Here is a 17,707-nt window from a genome sequence, read left to right on the forward strand (position 1 = left end):
ACTCAGGAGGAAGGGGACCTGTCTCCCCAGACCTACCCTGCAATGACGATGAAGAAGTCCAGGCGGTTCCATGTGTCTCCCAGGTAGCATTTCTTCCCAAAAATCCCCAGTGCAATCATTTTGACGATCATTTCCACGGCAAAGAAGGCAAAGATGAAGTCATCAAAGCTCTGCAAAAGAAAGGAAGGGAGGAGGGATGCTCCTGCACACTTGCTCCAAGGGAAGGAATTAGAAAGCTGAGTCTAGCAAGGTCTCCTCTTGCATCTCTAAAAGCTAAATCCCTGGGAAAAAGCTGTGCTGAGAGCAGCCCTGTGCTCCAGGGCCCAGCCCAGATGGTCCAACAGCACCCATAGTGCCAGGAGAATGGACAAGCATAGTTTGGGCTCTGCTTTCACTGACCACTAGATGGTTGGCCTTCCCCAAGCACTCCAAGAAAGGCTTGGCTAGGCTGGGGCTGGCACAGCCTGGCAGGGGCTTTGCCTGACGGCGCTGCACGTTCTCATCTGAGCACCAAAACCAGCATTTCCCAAGTGCTCACAGGACAGACAGTGCAGGCAGGAACCAACATCCTGGGACACCACACCACCGTGGCTGGAGTCAGCTCACTCCTTCCCTCTCCACATCAACCTGGGGCTGCTGTTGAGCTCCCAGCAGCTCTGGGGCTGTACCTGGAGGATCCTGCAGCGCGGCGAGTCGCAGGCGATGTCCTCGCAGGGGTGGAACATGCCCAGCGTCACACAGTTGAGCAGAATCACCAGCATGCTGACCCTCTCAAACCATCTGCACACACCTGTCAAGGAGGCAGCAGACCCAGAGGCGCATCCACAAGAAGCAACATCTGAACTGGAAAGCTTTTCCTGGTCTTTGAGGCCAGGAGCAGAGCAGCTTCCCTACATGAGGCACTCTCTGAGTTTGCACGTTGAGATACCTGCAGGTGTTCTCACCATGCTGCCATCAGTGGCTGCAGTGGATCTGAAAACCACTCTAAAATGGAAGTTGCATGGCAAGAGTGCTGAGTGCTGATGTGATGGATTAAAACATTTAATTAAAATGAATTATATCAACTTTTAGAAAAAAACTAAAAAACTCCACACCATTAATTTCCTCTCCTAGCGTTTTACAGAAAAGCACTTTAACATTACAATTTCTATTAACCATGTCTCAGCTTATCCCAGGGGTGTTTCCTCGAAGCCACTGCTTAAACTTTCATTCCCAATCCAAATCAAGACTGCCAAAACCATTAATGAACAGACTAAAAGCCTTTAAGGGAGGGCCAGCAGAGCCAAATCCCTACCTGCCTCCTGCCTCTCAGAGCAATTTTCAAAGAGCTGAGCTGCTGGGACAGATGTTGGATGCACTTTTGGGGCAGAATAGAGTGTGCTGCTGCAGCACATCCCCATAGGGATGGTTCAAACCTGGTACCCAATTCCTGCATACTTCTGGGGGCATTTCCAGGAGCACAGAGATGGGAAATCCAGGCACTGGTTCAGTGTGGTGATGGGGTTATCTTCCAGCCTAGCATGAAAAACACCCTCTCGACTGCCAGAACCCACAGACAGCAGGGCCATGCTCCTCCCTGAGTGCCAGCAGCAGCTTCTCTGCTCCAGGAAAATAAGCATGGCCCTTGACAGACGAGAGTTTTCACTGCAACACAGCAGCGGGTGGTGTTGAGGAGCCCGTGCTGTAGCGTTATCTGCCTGGGGAAGAGGAAGGTGAGGATGAATCAGCAGGTGCCTCTCCACCCAGGGCACACAGGCCTGGGGCTGGCAGCTCCTGCCACCCATCCTGGGTGAATTCCTGGAAAACCACACGGGGCTGAGTCACAGTTTGGTTGTTGACAATCTGGATCTTTTAATCGGGAGAAATGTTTACAGGATATTGGGACAGACATTTCAACTGTCAGGGTGGGGCTATGGGCTGGGATATTTAGCCTAAATATAGTCCTGTGGGGGCAGGCATGGAGAGCAGCCAGGAGAAGGGGCAGCTGCTGAAGAGAATCCCCAGTCTGGGGGCCTGGGAAGGTTCCCCAGCAGAACCAGCCATGGCCAGGGCTCTGCCAGCAAGGAGCTGCAAAGCCCTTGGGAACATAAAGAATTAAAATGACCCTGAATGATCCCAAAGGGGTGACAGAAGGAATGTCACCTGTACAGGCTGTGAAGATAGCCAGCAGGGAAGTGAGGATGTCCCAGGACAGCTGGGTTGGTTGGCTCAGGACCTGCAGAGACAGATGGACAAGTCCCCAGACAGGAAAAGATCCATTCAAATGCTTCCATGGCAGTGGACAAGAGCCTTCACTGGATGTGGATGTCCTCCACACATCCCATCCCAGCTGGGGGGGCTTTTGGCCCACCAAGCAGCTGCTGATGCTGGCTGGGGACTGCAAATTCCTGGGCAAGCAGAGAGACGGGCACACAACCATGGTGGGCATCAGCTTGGAGCCACTCTGATCTCACCTCCTCCCTGTCCAAGACTCAGCACAGCCCTAATGCTCGCCCAGGGCAGCTGAGCAGAGCCAAGCCCACCACAGCCCCATATCTGGCATAGAGGGATGAGCAAAGGCTGAAATGGAAGAGCACAGGATGGCACCAAAGACCCCGTCCTTCCCTGGCATGCCACAGTCTGCACCATGGCTCAGATGTCCCTCAATAATCATCAGAGTGCTGGCACTGGTACCAGTGACTGATTGCAAGTGGAAGGAAGCCAGGAGAGTGCACCCCCCAAAATGCCACAACCTGCCCCACACAGGGCCCCAGCTGTGGCCAGCAGGAAGATTTGGGGACCAAAGCCACATCTGTACCCCAAGAAGGTCCCCATGGCACAGCCAGCAGCCCCAACCTGCCCACAGACATGCTACCCTGGGCCAGAACCTGCCACCTTGGCACTGCCATGGCTCCCCCATGCTGCCCACCGTGGCTACAGTGAAGGTCCCTCCATCCTATCCTGTCCTCCCATCTCAGGGTTGCCCTCCCCACATCCCAACTTGTCCTGCAGGAACAAACATCTGCAGGCAGGGAAACAGCTGGAGAGGGAGGGGGACCCAGGGAGGCTGAGGGGCGTTTATTTGATGAGGACAGAGGGGTTTTTTTACCCCAAATTTAACTGCAGACCACTTATCAGCACATTTCCCCCTGAAGCACATACATTTCAGTCCAATATAACACTTCTCCCTGATTAAATATTCCCGGGACAGGCACCCCAGCAGTGCCGAGGGCAGTATGTTAATGTGCAGCTGATACATCAGAAGGCTGGGGGGGTGTTATTTTTTCCCCCCCCCCTCTTTTTTTTTTTTTTTTTTTTTCCAGCTGAATGAAAATTCAAGCTCTTTCTTCTGCTAATGGGATTTTCAGAGGCACACAAAGTGCTGCTGGCTATGGCTTTGTACCGACCCTCCTTTGAGCGAGAGGCTGACAAAGGGAAACTCTTCAATTAGCAAAAGCAGAAGGTGCTTTTTTGAATGCCTCTCACTGCTGCAGGGCAGGCAGGGAAGGGGCAAAGCAGCTTTGGGGGAGCATCAGAGACAGTGCTGGTCCCTGGCCAGCAGTGCCAGCAGTTCAGGTGAGGAGGAGACTGCTTGAAAGCAGGGGCAGAGGTGGCATTGCCACCACCCAGTGTCGCGCTGAGCCCACAGCCCTCACTGCATGAGGTAAATATTTACTGGGAACAGAGCTGGCCTTCAGGGTGCTGCCCTCTCCTCTCACCAAGCAGAGCTGATATTTAAGAGAAAAAGGATTAATAATGGGGTTCGTGACCACACAGCGGGTGATTACCCCATGCACCCCACCCGATGGGTGTCAGAAGTCACCACTTTTAAGGGTCACTTGCTCATCCCAGCGTATTCTTAAAAATCCACATTTTTACCATCAATGTGCTCGAGGCAGGCAGCCAAAGTCCTCACAGATTCTTTTCAACTAAAAAAAAAAAAACCTGTTTCTGCCACACAGAAATTCGCAGTAACACTTCTGTTGTAATCTGACTTAAAATTCATGAGATAGAGAGAACAAAAGAAAAAAAGAAGGAAAATGTCCAGAAGTCACTCACTCGTTACCAAAGGAGGTCTTTCACAGAGCAGGAGCCCTCAGCCCCTCCCCATCACCAGTGGTCCCAGTGCCACCTGCCCACGATTCACAGCACCTGACCTTTTGTAATTAAGAGGCAAGAGTCCCAGATTCAATTAGCCAACACTACCCAGCCTAATATAATTAAAAGAGAAAGATATTGCATTATGCTTGCCATGATTTGGTTGCAAAAGTTTGGATCAAATTCACTCGTGAGTGAATTAAATCAGCATCTGTTGCCCAAGGGCAGCAGTAACCAGATGAGATGCTCTGTCCAGCTGCATCCTGGACTCTTTCCAAGGAGGTGGAGCACTTGCACTGCTCCTGGTGGACTCTTTGGCTTGGGGCTGAGGAGAGCAGACACCTCTGTGTCCCAGAGACTGGGTTCCCTTTCCCTGGGGCAGTGCCACTGACTGAGCTGAGTATGGAGGGGAGCGTTTGGTGATGCTCTACAGGGACGCACACTTTTCTGTGGGATTAATGTTTATTTCTTCCCTTGACGCTTTGCTATTCCCAGGCAGCTCCCACCATTCCCCTTCTCCTCCTTCCCTGCATCCCTCTCTCTCCCTTCCCGACCCCGGTTCCCCCTCTCCAGCCAAGCAGCAGCTCCAAGGACACACGCTGCCATTGCTGGCAGGGGCTGGCACAGCCCTCTGCCCCACCCCGGGCACAGCAGGGTGAGGGGAGCAGGGCTCCGTGGGCAAGGGGCAGCACCAGGGGCTGCAGGCTTGTACCACGCAGTGAAACTCACCCACAGCAACGCACAAACCCCCTGGATCCACACAGGTGGCACTGGGCTCTCTCTGCTGTCTGTTTTCTAGGGCAAGGAGTCGTCGTTTCAACACAGAGATCCCATCCAGGACCACGTCCTCCATCAGCACCCACAGCCGTCGCTTCTGTGCCAGGAGAAGCCTCACTCACTGGGACAGCGGCTGGGATTTGACAAATGTGTGGAAAGCGCTGGCAAGGCCTGGAAATTTTTGTGCAAATGTGATATGAAAATTGGGTTGAAATGACAGCCTTCCCCTGCAGTGTCACCAAGTCCCACCAGCTTAGGAGTGACACCGGGATAAGCTGCAGACGTTAATGAGAGTGGAGTTTTAGGCTTCATTCATATCATCAATTCCAGAAATAGCCCCTTTGACAGAAGCATAATGGCACTTCCAGGGCCTGGCCTTTGGGGGGGTGGGAGAAGGCAGGGACTAAAATCCTAAAACATTAATTTAGGCCGTTTGCAAGGGAAGTTAAAAGTTCTCAGAATTAATCTGCCTCATAGATGGAAATAATAACCCCTTCCTAGCTTTGCCTCTCACTGCACCAAGCCAACAGGAAAAGGCTCTTCATGCCATGCCCAGTTAAAGGTTATAGGATTCCCATCACAGTCCTGGACATTTAATTAGATTTTTTTTTTCCTACCACATTCCTTCCAAAGAAAGACCAGCCTCTGTATTTTACTTTTAGCATTTTCAGGAAGTATTTCCACATCTGTGGACGCAGCAATGCCAGAGGTGCTCTCGAAGTATCTCTACCCAGTGAATCCACCTCCCTGACCTGCAGCCAAGCACTGGCAGGGATCTGCTCCCAGTGTCATTGCAACACTGTGGTCTCTACCCTACAGCTTTGCCCTCCCAGATGCTTTTCCAGGCCTGCTCCCACCTATCCCTCTGAGGGACACAAGCTCAGGCTGAAGCAGGGGAGATGCTGCAGGGTTTGCAGCCTTTCCTGCAGCAGCACAGCAGCACAGCAGCAGCAGGCCTGCTTTTCCCTGGCAGCATGGAAAAGCCACTGCAGGCACGGCAGCCCCGGCCAGCTCATGGCACACGTGGGATGGAGCCCTTGCCTCCTGCCCTGCGGCCTGCAGGGATTTGTGCCAGGCCAGTCCCATCGCCAGGGCATTCCTGGAAAGCAGAGCTATGAGGCTCCTCCAGTGGGGCTGCACAAAGGGGTTTAAAAATTCAAGTGTTCCTATGCCGGGTCACTGCAGCTGGCAGGCTGAGGACACACTGCCAGGAGCTGGCATGACCCCACTGAGCCTGGCACGTCCCCATCCTCAGGCTCCGAGCTGGGAAAAGGCTCGGCAGGAGCATCCCTGCCTCATCACTGCTCTGCAGCTCCTCAGAACCTTTTCCCTCCCAGTGTAGACAGACACAGGAGGTTCTTTTAATTCATGCAGCCTCACAATTAAACCTGGGAAACCAAAACAGGTTGATTATTCGTGGCAGTGTTTTTGGAAATGTCATCTCTAATTCATTTCGGCTCGCAGATGTTCAAAGAGATGCACTGCTGGCTGCTTCCCTCTGCCATGAAAGGCAGCACTCTGCTCCCATCCTGGTGAGACCACGGAGTCCCCAGTGGCTCCACGACACATAAAAGGGACTGTAAAGCCCAAAAGTGGAGGAAAAGGGGGATTTCAGGGAGCAATCATCTTATCATTCTTCTCCCAAGGACTTAGAATCAGCACTATCAGCTGCAGGCAGAGATGCTCTCCTGTGCCTGTGAGATGCAGCCACCTCTGAAGGAAGAGGTAGGATTTGCTCAGCAATGTGGAGGAGCCCTGCTCAGCCACCCAAGTGATGAGGCAAAGAATGATGCCATATTTAGAGGGGATGGGGAGTGACAAAAAAGGTTGTTTGGTGAAAAAAAAAAAAAAAGATATAAAATTGAAACCCTGATGAGGTTCTTATTTGTCTTACAGTTTCAGTATTGTTTCCTGGTAACCTTTTAGATTTCTACTCTAAGGGCTTTTTTTTTTCCCAGCAACCAGAAGGGTTTAAAATCTTATTGCTTAAAGAGAGAGAGAAAAAAATGAAGATAAAAAAATCCTGCAAGCTGAGTGACTTGCATAATCGCCAAATTTCAGGAGCTGGAGCTTTTAAGAAAAGCCCTACATACCGGTTGCAATTAACTCCTGAGCTGGGAGGGCTCGGCTGCTGGCAGCCTGGCTCTGGCACCAGCATCTGCAAGGATGGGTGCTTTAGGAAAATAAATATGATATGATATGATATGATATGATATGATATGATATGATATGATATGATATGATATTATATTATATTATATTATATTATATTATATTATATTATATATATAATATAATATAATATAATATAATATAATATAATATAATATAATATAATATAATATAATATAATATAATATAATATAATATAATATAATATAATATAATATAGTATTATATTATATAATTAATATATATAATATATGTCAAGCAGGAGCACTTTAGGCTAAATTTATTTCAGCTTCTCATCCCAGTCCTTCCTTCCTCCTCATGCCTACCTCAGCACCAAGAGCAGTGACCAAAACAGCCCAAAATGAAGTGGTGCAAAAGGTCAGTGCATGGCCCCAGCCCTGCTTCAGCAGGATGGGTCAGGTGGAAGCCCCATGGAGTTCACCAGCTCTTTCACCAGCCAAAGGCACCATCCAACTCCCACTGCCCTGCATCTCCTGGAGAGAAGGTCAGAAGAGACGAAGGTGAAGCCTCACTCGCCCAAATAAAGCTCCACAGAAGCTTCACCTTCCCCCCAAGCTCCCTCTCCCTGCAGTTTGGCACCTTCAGCTAACATTTGGGTGGCTCAGGGACAGGCACTGCTCCCATTCACCCCACCAGAATGGGGCTGCAGGGGTGGGAGCATGTCCCCATCCTGTGCCCAGCCCTGTCCCCCCCAGCCCCCAGCTCAGCCCCAGCCCCAGCCCTCACCCCCTGTGGCAGAGCCAGGGGATGGGCTCCCTCCCAGCAGCTCACACATGGCATTAACAAAGATCTCGTCATGAACAGGAAAATCCTCCCTAATGGCCAGGTCTTCCTGGGGCTACCAGTTAAAATAATCTCGATATGCCAAAGCCATTGCTGAGGCCCAATAACTTATTTAAGACCTTTTCTCCCACCATGCCTTATGAAGTGCACAGTGGATGGACGCTAAACCCCCAGATAAATATATTTAAACTGACTCACTGTAAATGTCCCTTAATAGCACGTGCCCCTAAAGCTCAGCGGGGCCAAGACACATCCACGACACCCAGCAGTGCCACCTGCTCACAGTGCACAGCCCCAGCCACACTCCAGGAGAGAGGAAAGCCCGTGGAGACCCAGGGAAATGCTGCAGCACGTGCAGATGCATCTTCCCCTGCTGCTTACACAGAGCAGCACCTCATGCAGAGCTGCCAGAGCCATCTCCTCCTCACTAAGGGACCCCGGATATTTGGGATACTATCGAGTTTCTGCCACCCGTGACTCTGCTTGCTGCTACACTCAAGACAAAAACTGTTATGCAAGGCTGCCTAAACAAGTTGCGGTGAAATCTTTGTAACATCCTACACCGACACATAGTTGGGATATGTCACATATTTGTCTTATTTTGTTCCTTCTTCGTCCTTTTTTAGTCTCCTTCTACTTTTTCCCCCTTGGAAGTACGCTGGTTCCCATGGAAACAGTGATGTTATGGGTATGGACAGAGCTCCAGTGACGTCCACAAGTTCAGTATAAAAGCAGATTTATGTAACAGTTGGTGAAATGAAGGAATTGAAGGGATGGCTCTGCATGGCCACACATGTGGCATCAGGGCTGCCGTGCCAAGGAGGTTGTGGTGGTCAGACAAGTTCACACTGGAGGGAGAAAGAATGACAGGACAGGCAAGAGGAGTTCCCAGACTCATGGAAAGATGGATGAGGATAAAACTAGTCCTAAGCGTATACATGAATTTTTAATCTATGTTTATTATTTATATTTTAATATTGATGCATTTCCTTCAAGAGCATCTCTCACTCTCTGCTGCTAGCACAGAGGGTAGATGAGATCCAGGGTACCGGCCCTGGGAACAGAAACTCTCCTGCCTGCCCTCACTGGGAGCTGCAGGAGCACAGCCCGAGCCTTGCTGCTGCCCAGCCCCACCATGGAGGCCCTACTGACAGTGCCTGGCTCCATGGCCAGGGAAGAAGATCCCCTCTGAGCCAGACCTGCCTGAAGCTGGAGGGGAATCATTGTCAGGAGACTCCTGCAGGCTTCAAAGCCTGCGAAAATCAGGCACATTTCCTCTTTTTTGCAAACCTGTGATTTAAATCCCTTCCTAGGGCAGTGCACAGATGGAGGGAATGTCTCTCCTCCTCCTCCTCCTCCTCTTCTGCCATCAGTCCCCAAGGAAGAAACCTGAAAGGGTTCCAAAATGAGGCATTGCCATGCCCAGAGACATGCCACCTTGAACCCCCACTTCCCGCAGAGGCTTGGCTGGCAGGCACCACTCTGCACAGAGCCAAGACCTCCAAATACCAATGTATTAATAAAGCCAGGGAACTGACGGGCTGATTACATCCCAGGGACGTGCTGGGGAGAACAAGCCTGTGCTAATTGTCCTGGCAGCTCCTCTGCTTCCCTTACCATCCCTGACAAGTTCACTGTCTGCTCCCACCAACACTGGGTTAACCCTCTTTGGCCAGGAAAACTCTGTGCCCACACCTGCAGAGCCAAAATATTCCTTGTGAAGCCAAAGTATCCCCTGTGAAGATTAGCACCCTGCCTGTCACAGGTGGAACAGGCTCTCTGCCTCCCTCCACAGACCTCTTCCCTGGGGACCAGCCACATCCCACTGCAGGATGCAGCCCTCTGAGCCCCCAAACTCCCACGTGAGCTGAAACCAAATCCCAGCCTATCAAATATACACAGAGTAAGTGCATGAAAGATTCATCCAGGGTAGAGAATGTCATTGGGGCAGTGCAGGAGATGGGACAGGTCTGCAGGATCACCACCACCTCTGCTGATGAATCCAGCACATCCCTAATCACCCAGACAAGTGGAAGGCAGGACGGCATTGAGTGAGGACCACAAAACCCAGTGAACATGGGGAGAGACAGCAATTACAGCTGGTCTGCATGCTTCCTGCAGCAATCCAGCTGGATCCTGGGCAGAGGGAAAGGGAATTCCCTCTGCTGACTGAGGGCCAGGGGAAACTTCAGAGGAAGAGCTCTTGGTGAGCAAGCTAAACAAACAAGCCCGTTTCCATCCCAGACACATGAACTGTTCCTACCCTGCCCTGGCCTTGCACTCAGCCCATTCCCATTCACCCAGAGACACTGGGCAAGGGGTGCTCACGGGCAGACTGTGACAGACAGGGGAATGATGGCACAGCGCAGGATGTGGGAGGGAACCCTCCCAGAGAGGCAGAGCATCTGAAGCACAGCACAGCTCTCACCAGAAAACCCCACACTGCCAGACCCACGGAGTCATCACCAAGAAGTCCCAAAAGGCAAATAGGAATGAGGACATTCCACAGCACCTTCCACCCACCCTCCTTCACCAAGCAGAGACACGTGTCCACTGCACTGAGGCAAACATCTTCCAAGGCCCCTAGAGAAGCTCTGGGGCTTTGGGGTTTGTCCATTTGCACTCCCCAAACTGGCTTCACGGAGCAAAAAGTGAGACAGGAGGAGAGGCAGAGTCCTGGCTGCAGTGGCTCCAAGAGGAGCCAAAAGCATCCAGCTCTTGGCCACATCTGCTGCAGCTGTGCCCTCCATGTCCCCAGCACAGTATTTGGATTGCAAAAGGGTACAGGCTCAAAGTCCCTCAGGAAACCTGGCCAAGCCTTACAAAAAGCTCAGAGGACAAATCCAAGGACAAACCCAGAATCATTTTAAGCCTATGGAACAAGCCAGGGCAGAAAGGATTGAGGGCCCCTTATCACTTCTGAAGGGTCCAAATGGCTTAAAGCAGAGCTGGGGGACACAGAGCCCTTGTCCCCACACCTCCTCCTTTCCCCTTCACTGCAGCCCTGACCTGGGGACACTGGCCTGGGCGTCCCCAGGAGTTTCTGAGGGCAAGGCCTGATTGCTGTGATTGGAAGGGTCACTGAGGGAGAGCTTCCTTTGAGGAAACCTTGCTCTGGGAGCTGTGCATGACCAGGGGAGAACCAAGCCCTTCTCACTTACTGGCTGGCATTAGCCAATGCCGGGTACAACTTTCCATTCAGAGTGCTGCTGGAGAAATACAGCTTTGGGGCCACTCAAACCACCCACCAATTTTTGTGTATGTTTTCTTACCCGGCTGCAAGTTGTGGGAAAAAAGAATATTGAAGAAATTATGTTTACAAAGTCTGAACATGATGATGATTTTCCAAACGGCCTGCTAAAGTGTTTCATTTAGAAACTGAGCCAATGTTTCCTTTCTAAAAAAAAAAAAATCAATGTAAAATACAATATTTTGTTGCAGGTTAAGTACTAATTAGACTGGAACCATCTTACACACTTTGGGGTTTTGAAGTCTACAATCAATAAAAATAAGAAAAATAGCTGTTTCCAGTAAAAGCAACACAGAGCTTTCACAATGGAGATGAGCAGCAAGGAGGGAATTCTGCAGGTGGGGAAGTGGAGGTGAAGGCTACCCCAGCCCACAATCCCTGCCTTTTTCCCTGCATGGAAGAGGCTGCAGCCAGTCCGTGACTTCACTGGGAGATGCTGGTGCACCTGACTCAGTTTTTGAGGTATCTATAAGCAACACTTGTCTGCAGGAACGGAAAAATCCTGACAGCACGTCAAAACCCCACAGTGACTAAAATGCATCCCAGGCTTATGTGGAGTGACCAGGGGCAGGAAGCTGCTCTCCCCAGGCTGAGCCACTGTGGGCAGCAGGAGCTGGAGCAGGGGCTCAGCAGAGTTGGGTGTTTGGTCCAGCTGAACCCTGCAGGCAAATCCATGGCAGGAACTCGTGGATTAGCAGAGGGGAAGGAGGGAGGTGGTAGAGGAAGGAAGAAGCAGGAGAACAGGGTTGGGATGGTGCTCAGCACAGGAGCCAAGCTTTCCTGTGGCACTTGTGTGGACACAGGGAATGCCACCCCAAACACCTCCCATCTCACACACTCACACAGCTGCAGCCAAGGCAAACAGGGCAAGAGCAGCTTAAAAGCAGGGTTCACCCCATATGCTCCACCCCAAACCTTGGCCTACACTCAGACGTGATGTACTATACATGCCACACCCCATTGCCCAAGAAACAAAGGTAGATGTGGAGGAAGGTGCACAAAAAGCAGCAGAGGATTTGCATGATGGATGTTAGATGAAATATCTGAAGTCTTAGAAAAGATTACAAAAGTGGCTATTTTGCAAAAGTTAAGGTACATCCCGTGGAATCTGCTTGCAGGGATGGCACTGCCCCTGGTTTCCTCTGCCCCAGCAAGGACAGCTGCTAGAGAGGGGCACAGAGCCAGCCGTGTCCCCTACTCCTGCAATTCCCTCCCAGCACCCCGCTTGCTGCCAGCAGTGGTGCGAGTGATTCTGGTGTTCCCAGGGCAAACAGACCAGCCCAGCCTCCCCTCCAGGCAAGGAAAGGGAAGAAGGATGAAGCCTGGCTGGCAGCTGGGGCAGCTCCCCAGCTTCCCAGCAGCTGAGGTGCAGCAGTGCTCCAGAGCTCCTGGGGCTCTGGGGCCTTGCAGCAGTTTGGTGCTCTCAGCTCCCTGGCAGCGCCTCGGTGTCTCCTTGCAAAGATGGGAACAGACAGGGAGCGGGGTGAGCACAGGGCTGGCTGCCTGGGGTGGCAGCAAAGGGGGCAGGACGGGACATGTCACCAGGGATGCTCAGCCTGCTCCCAGCATCTGAAGATCCCTCCGGGTATTTCAAGGTGCTGCTACAACAGGGAGGGGACTTTTCTTTCCAAGGATCAGGTGGACAAGCTTGCCATGGTGCAGGGATATGCACTCCTGTGGGGCAGCACCCACAGGGCTGAGGGGTGCAGGAGACTCTAAGAGAGAACTATACCAGGGCTGCCAGCCCGCAGTGACACTGGCAGGTATCTGGCCAGGGCCCTCCTGCTGGCATGACTCAAGTGGGAATTTATTAAACACAAAATACCCTCTTTAATTAGTGTCAGGTTTCAACAGTAGCTAACAATAGCCAGGGAGCTCAGCGAGAGGATGGCACATGACTTGTAATGCCTTGAAAGGGCTCTGGCAGCAGCCAGGGACCAGCTCCAACCCCAATGGCTCCTCCTGTGCTGGCAGCCCCGACAGCGTGGTGTGACAGAGTCAAACCTCTACAAAGGGAGAGCAGGGACTGAGCCACTGCCACCTCCTAAAGCCTGTCACCTCTGTCAAAACCTGGCCTTTGAAATGGATTTATTCCATTCATTCATTCCTGCAGAATAAGCCCTGGCAACTGCTCGGTGCCCACTACCCTGGGATCTTCTTGATGTTGGAGAGAAATCAGGCAGAGAGACCCTGGCAGCTGCAAAGGCTCCATTTCCACAGCTCATCTTTACTGAGAGAACTGGGAGCAAGATTGGTTTGAGAACATTTGGGTGGAAATTGTCACTTTGGGGATCTTTATCCTGCCAAGGGGGACTGGGCACCTTTGGTGCAGATGTCCTGACCCTCACCATTAGCAACTGCTGGGCGGGGACAGAGGTGAGAAACATAACTGGCACTCAGCCCCCAGTAAGAAGCAATTCATCCTTTTCTTTCCAAAACCTTTACTAGACCCTACTTCTGCAGCTGGATCTGGCCCTGCACACTGCTGTGTCCTGGAACAGCCTCAGGCTGCTCTGGGTAAGCCTCACTCAAGGCATTTGGTCACTTCAGGAACCTTAAACCAAATGATTTCTAATGCTTTTCATCTCCCAAAAAGCTTCATGAAAAATGTACACAACTCCCCAGGTTCCCAATCTCCAGCACATCATCCGAGCCTCGCTCACTTTGGCTTTGGAAAAGCAACAGGGACGACCTCTGGCATTTCAAAATATCCTTGGAGCTGTTCAGTCCCAGCCCATTCAATTGCCTTCTCACTGGGAGCCCAAGGCCAGCACCACTTGCTTTGGAGCTCAGTGGGACTAACCCATAACCAACTAAAAGCCACAAAGAGTCCTGATATTCAGGCACTCACAGCACAGCATATAACCATGGGATCAAGGTGAAAAATTCTGTTCCAACCACCCACAAGGATTAGCAGGCAGGGCAGAGGACACAGCACAAAGCCAGCCCTTTGGTTTGGCACACCAGCAACACAATGGGCATTCCTAAGTCCAGGTCTGGACTCAAACCTCAGATTTCTTTTCCCTCTTCTTTTTATATTGACCCCTTCTCTGCATGTGACTCAGCCTTAGGCGGCATCTCCAGCCAGCAACAGCTCCTGATGAGCTGCTATTGATTTACTCCATGTGCAGACAAGCTTACTGGGGAATAAGGGTGCCTTGTTCCTGTTCCAGGATCCGCATGTCCCTGCACATGGAGTTAATTAAAAAGAGCTCTGGGTGTAGGCAAGCCCTTCTTGAGCCCCTGCACCTACCAAGAGCATGCAGCCCACTACAGCCTGGCACCTTTCACACCCCGGCCCAGACTCGGACAGGAGGGCTGGGTTTGGGCTGACAGCCCCAGAGAAGGACCTTGCACCCCTGCCCTGCTCCCCCAGCCTGGATGCAAACATGGGCCCTCCCAAAAACTTTCAAAGGGCAGCTCCTCCCAGCCAGCAGCATGCTCTGGCAGGACACTATAATGGGAGCAAAGTGCTTTAAAATTTAATGTGGAAGAAAAGAATTTCCACAAAATAAAAATTGCAGTTTCTCTTCCATTAATAAGGTATTACAAACCTCACTAAAGGGGCTGCAGTCTTCAGCTCCTGCCCTTCGCTGTCCTGTCTCCCTCTCCATCACAGCCTCATTGTCCGCTCCTGCTCCCTGTGCACTTCTAACTCCTGCTCTGTGTGCTGAAAACTCTCTGAAATGGCCAAGAAAGCTCAAACTTCCCCATCTCAGCCCATTGCTGGTAGCTCTCTGTGATCCCATGTGATCTCATCATCTGCTGTCTAATGCAAAATGGATGTTCCAACCAATAAAGTGAAAAGCAACAAAAAAGCTGAAAATAAAACCATCAAGCACGGGACCAATGTATGTTTGTCTCCTTTCTAATCCCATTATTGCTTTGAAATGAGCTCTAGATATTACTGCTCCCTCATTAACAGCTGCTCCGGTTTCCCTCTGAACCCTGGAGACTGGACCCTGATGAATTTTGCAGCCAGAAAAAGTGTTTTTTAACCACAACAACAGCAACACAGACTGAAACTCAGATCAGAGCATCTTCAAGTGCTAATATTTATCTTCCCTCTGAGCCTGCAAGGAGACAAGATATTTTGGCTGAGGACAGGAGGTGCAGAAGAAGTATATGCATGTATGGAGCTGAGCAGGACATGGATGCTTTCAGGCACAATACATTTATACCTCATAAAATTCTCATTGCTTTTGCCTGTAACAAACGCAGTGACCGCACCAGGCCATTCTAAAAATACTGGAATATTCTGCAGCAGGCACTGGAATGCCACTGTCCCAGCACAGCCCAGGTCCAGAGAAGCTCAGGAGAGAAGCACGTGCTTGCAGCCTGGGGTATCAAACGCCTCATTTTACAGCGTAGGAGATTTTGGAGGAGATTTTGATCTCCTCTGCAACACTGCAAAGTGCAACCAAATCGATCCCCTCAGGACTCTGTCCTTCATCGTGTCCCGGTACAGGGCAGCGCTCTCAGATGTCTCTACTCATCTTACTGAGTCCTGAGCTAGAGAAAAGCAGCCCTGGGGCTTCTCAGGGAGTCTTTTCAAGCAGTATGGCCTGGGAGAACCGCTCCAGTGCCCAGTCCCTTCCCTCAGCAGAAACACCCTGTAGGTGCTGAGGGACCCTGCTGCAGTCAGGGCCTGCAAGTTTTCCCTGCTGCATCTCCATCTTTGCTAGCTGAGGAGGGCACACACAAGGGCTCAGCACTTCATTTCCCCACAGGCTTCCTGCATGGAGGGGCTGGGGGCTCCAATCAACTCCCAGCCGTGGCCAGTCCTGTGCCTGCTCTGACACTCCTGTTTTGGCTGTGAACACTTGTTCCGACCAAGCTCAAAATGCTCCGGGGACAGCGAGCGCTGCCAGCAAATACATTAGTGAGAGCAAAGCAGCTGGGGGGAAGGAGATCAGCTCTGTGTATCTTGCCAGGCTGCTTTTCTCCTGCCTTCCCTCTCGGCAACTGTAAATAAGGAGAACTGAGCGGATTAGAGGTTACCGTCCCGATCAAGGGGACTTCTGTACGTCCAAATTCGTTTTCCCCTGATCTGGTCTTTCCCATCTCATCTGGGTCACAGCCACAGCTCCTCCTGCCCTCAGTGCCAGCAGGCCAGGAGGTGCATTTCAGGCACTCTGAGCGGGAGATATCTCTAAATTACAAGCAAAGGCAGGTGGGTTTCCCACAAGAGTAGCCACCTGCAAGTGCAGTTGCTTCCCACTGAGCACCAGGAGAGCCAGGCAGCCCTGCTGGCGATGCCCACAGTCCTGCAGCACAAAGGATTGTGTCCAGACTCAACAAAATGGGGAGGCAGCAAAAAACCAGGCATGGGGCCATCAGACAGCAAGCAGAAAGCAAAATGCCAAAGCCTGGGTGCCTTTTCCATGCCAGAGCTGCTCGGTGCCCAGTGCCTTGCTCCTGCTGAGGGAAAATATTCCTGCATCATGGGTCCCCAGGGCTCTGGCAGGGCAATCAGGCAGGAATCTGCCAGCACCAGCCTTGACCAGAGCAGCCAGATTCTTGCTTAAGCCCTGCCTGTCACACTGTGAGCTCCATCCTCAGGCAATGCAGATTTGGGATGGAGGAGTCTCAGGGGCACCTGACAGCTCTGGACATGATCAGCCCAGCTATCCCTCTTCAGAGAGAGGTGATTTTGCAGGAAGACAGAATGAAAATAAAGCAAGCTGTGGTATGCAGAGAAGAAGATGCAGGTGCTGGAGCCCTGCACCAGCCCTTGGTCACAGGAAATATTTACTACAATTCTCACTCATCAGACAAGACCTTGATCACAAAGAAGGAGTTGGTCTTGTACACACATAATTAAATTATAATTTCGTCTTGCACACAGAGAGGTGCACAAGTGAGCTCTGGGCTGTCCAAGGATGCAAAACACAAAGACAGGTATTTTGCCCTCTTCTCACATCACCACCCAGCCAGCATCTCCCCAAGGATCTCCACTGCCCCTCCAGGACAAGCCGTGGGAAGCATCTTCCCAGCCTGGCCAGGCACTTTGGGAACAGAATACACTTCCCAGCACAGCTCACCAGCCCCCACTTGTCCTCAGGTTCAACTTGCTCAGCTTTAGGATCCCAGCTAAGCCCACCTAATTCAAAGCTCCACTTTGGCAAGAATTTTGCTGCTCATTCCTAGTGAGATTGACCCTGGAGACCCAGCAGACTGCTCAGCTGGGAAAGAGAGATCACATTTTCCTTTCAAGGGATTTTGGGTTATATTTGGGCAGCAGGAGCAGGATTGGAGCTGAGGCCAGCAGCTTCAGCCCCACCACCACTGCAGGGGTGGGAAATGGTCTGTGCAATTCCCCACACCAGGAGCAGTTCAGCTGCTCAGGATAGTGCAGGTCCTTCACTCATTTCCTTCTTTTCCTTCACTATCTGCACTGTTTATTACTAAATAAATTTCAGAGGTTGGGGTGTGATAACAGGGCAGAAAAGCCTGGGTTGCTTTTGTTTCCCAGACCCAGAGGGATCCAGCCTCTGTCCCCAAGAGACACCAAGGGATCTGAACTCACATGGCTACAACAAGGCTCCTCCAAACAGAAATTTTCTTTTTTTTCTCTTAAGTTCAAAGAAATTCAGATAGATTCCTTCTCGTTAGCTTCATCTTATC

The 17,707-nt window shown here is 51.3% G+C and overlaps 1 protein-coding gene across 15 annotated transcripts in view; it reads right to left on the minus strand.

The window, feature by feature from the left end:
- The window catches only part of CACNA1G (calcium voltage-gated channel subunit alpha1 G), a 149,515-nt gene that overhangs the window by 102,136 nt on the left and 29,672 nt on the right, over positions 1–17,707 (minus strand). For all 15 annotated transcript variants that reach the window (XM_063175758.1, XM_063175757.1, XM_063175753.1 and 12 more), the window contains exons 2-3: positions 669–780; positions 37–170 (exon numbers count right to left, since the gene is read on the minus strand). In XM_063175758.1, the coding sequence (XP_063031828.1) occupies positions 37–170; positions 669–780 (246 nt within the window). The remainder of the gene's footprint in view (positions 1–36; positions 171–668; positions 781–17,707) is intronic.

The sequence above is a fragment of the Melospiza melodia genome, chromosome 24 (assembly GCF_035770615.1).
Source record: "Melospiza melodia melodia isolate bMelMel2 chromosome 24, bMelMel2.pri, whole genome shotgun sequence".
In the NCBI taxonomy this organism is placed as follows: Eukaryota; Metazoa; Chordata; class Aves; order Passeriformes; family Passerellidae; genus Melospiza; species Melospiza melodia.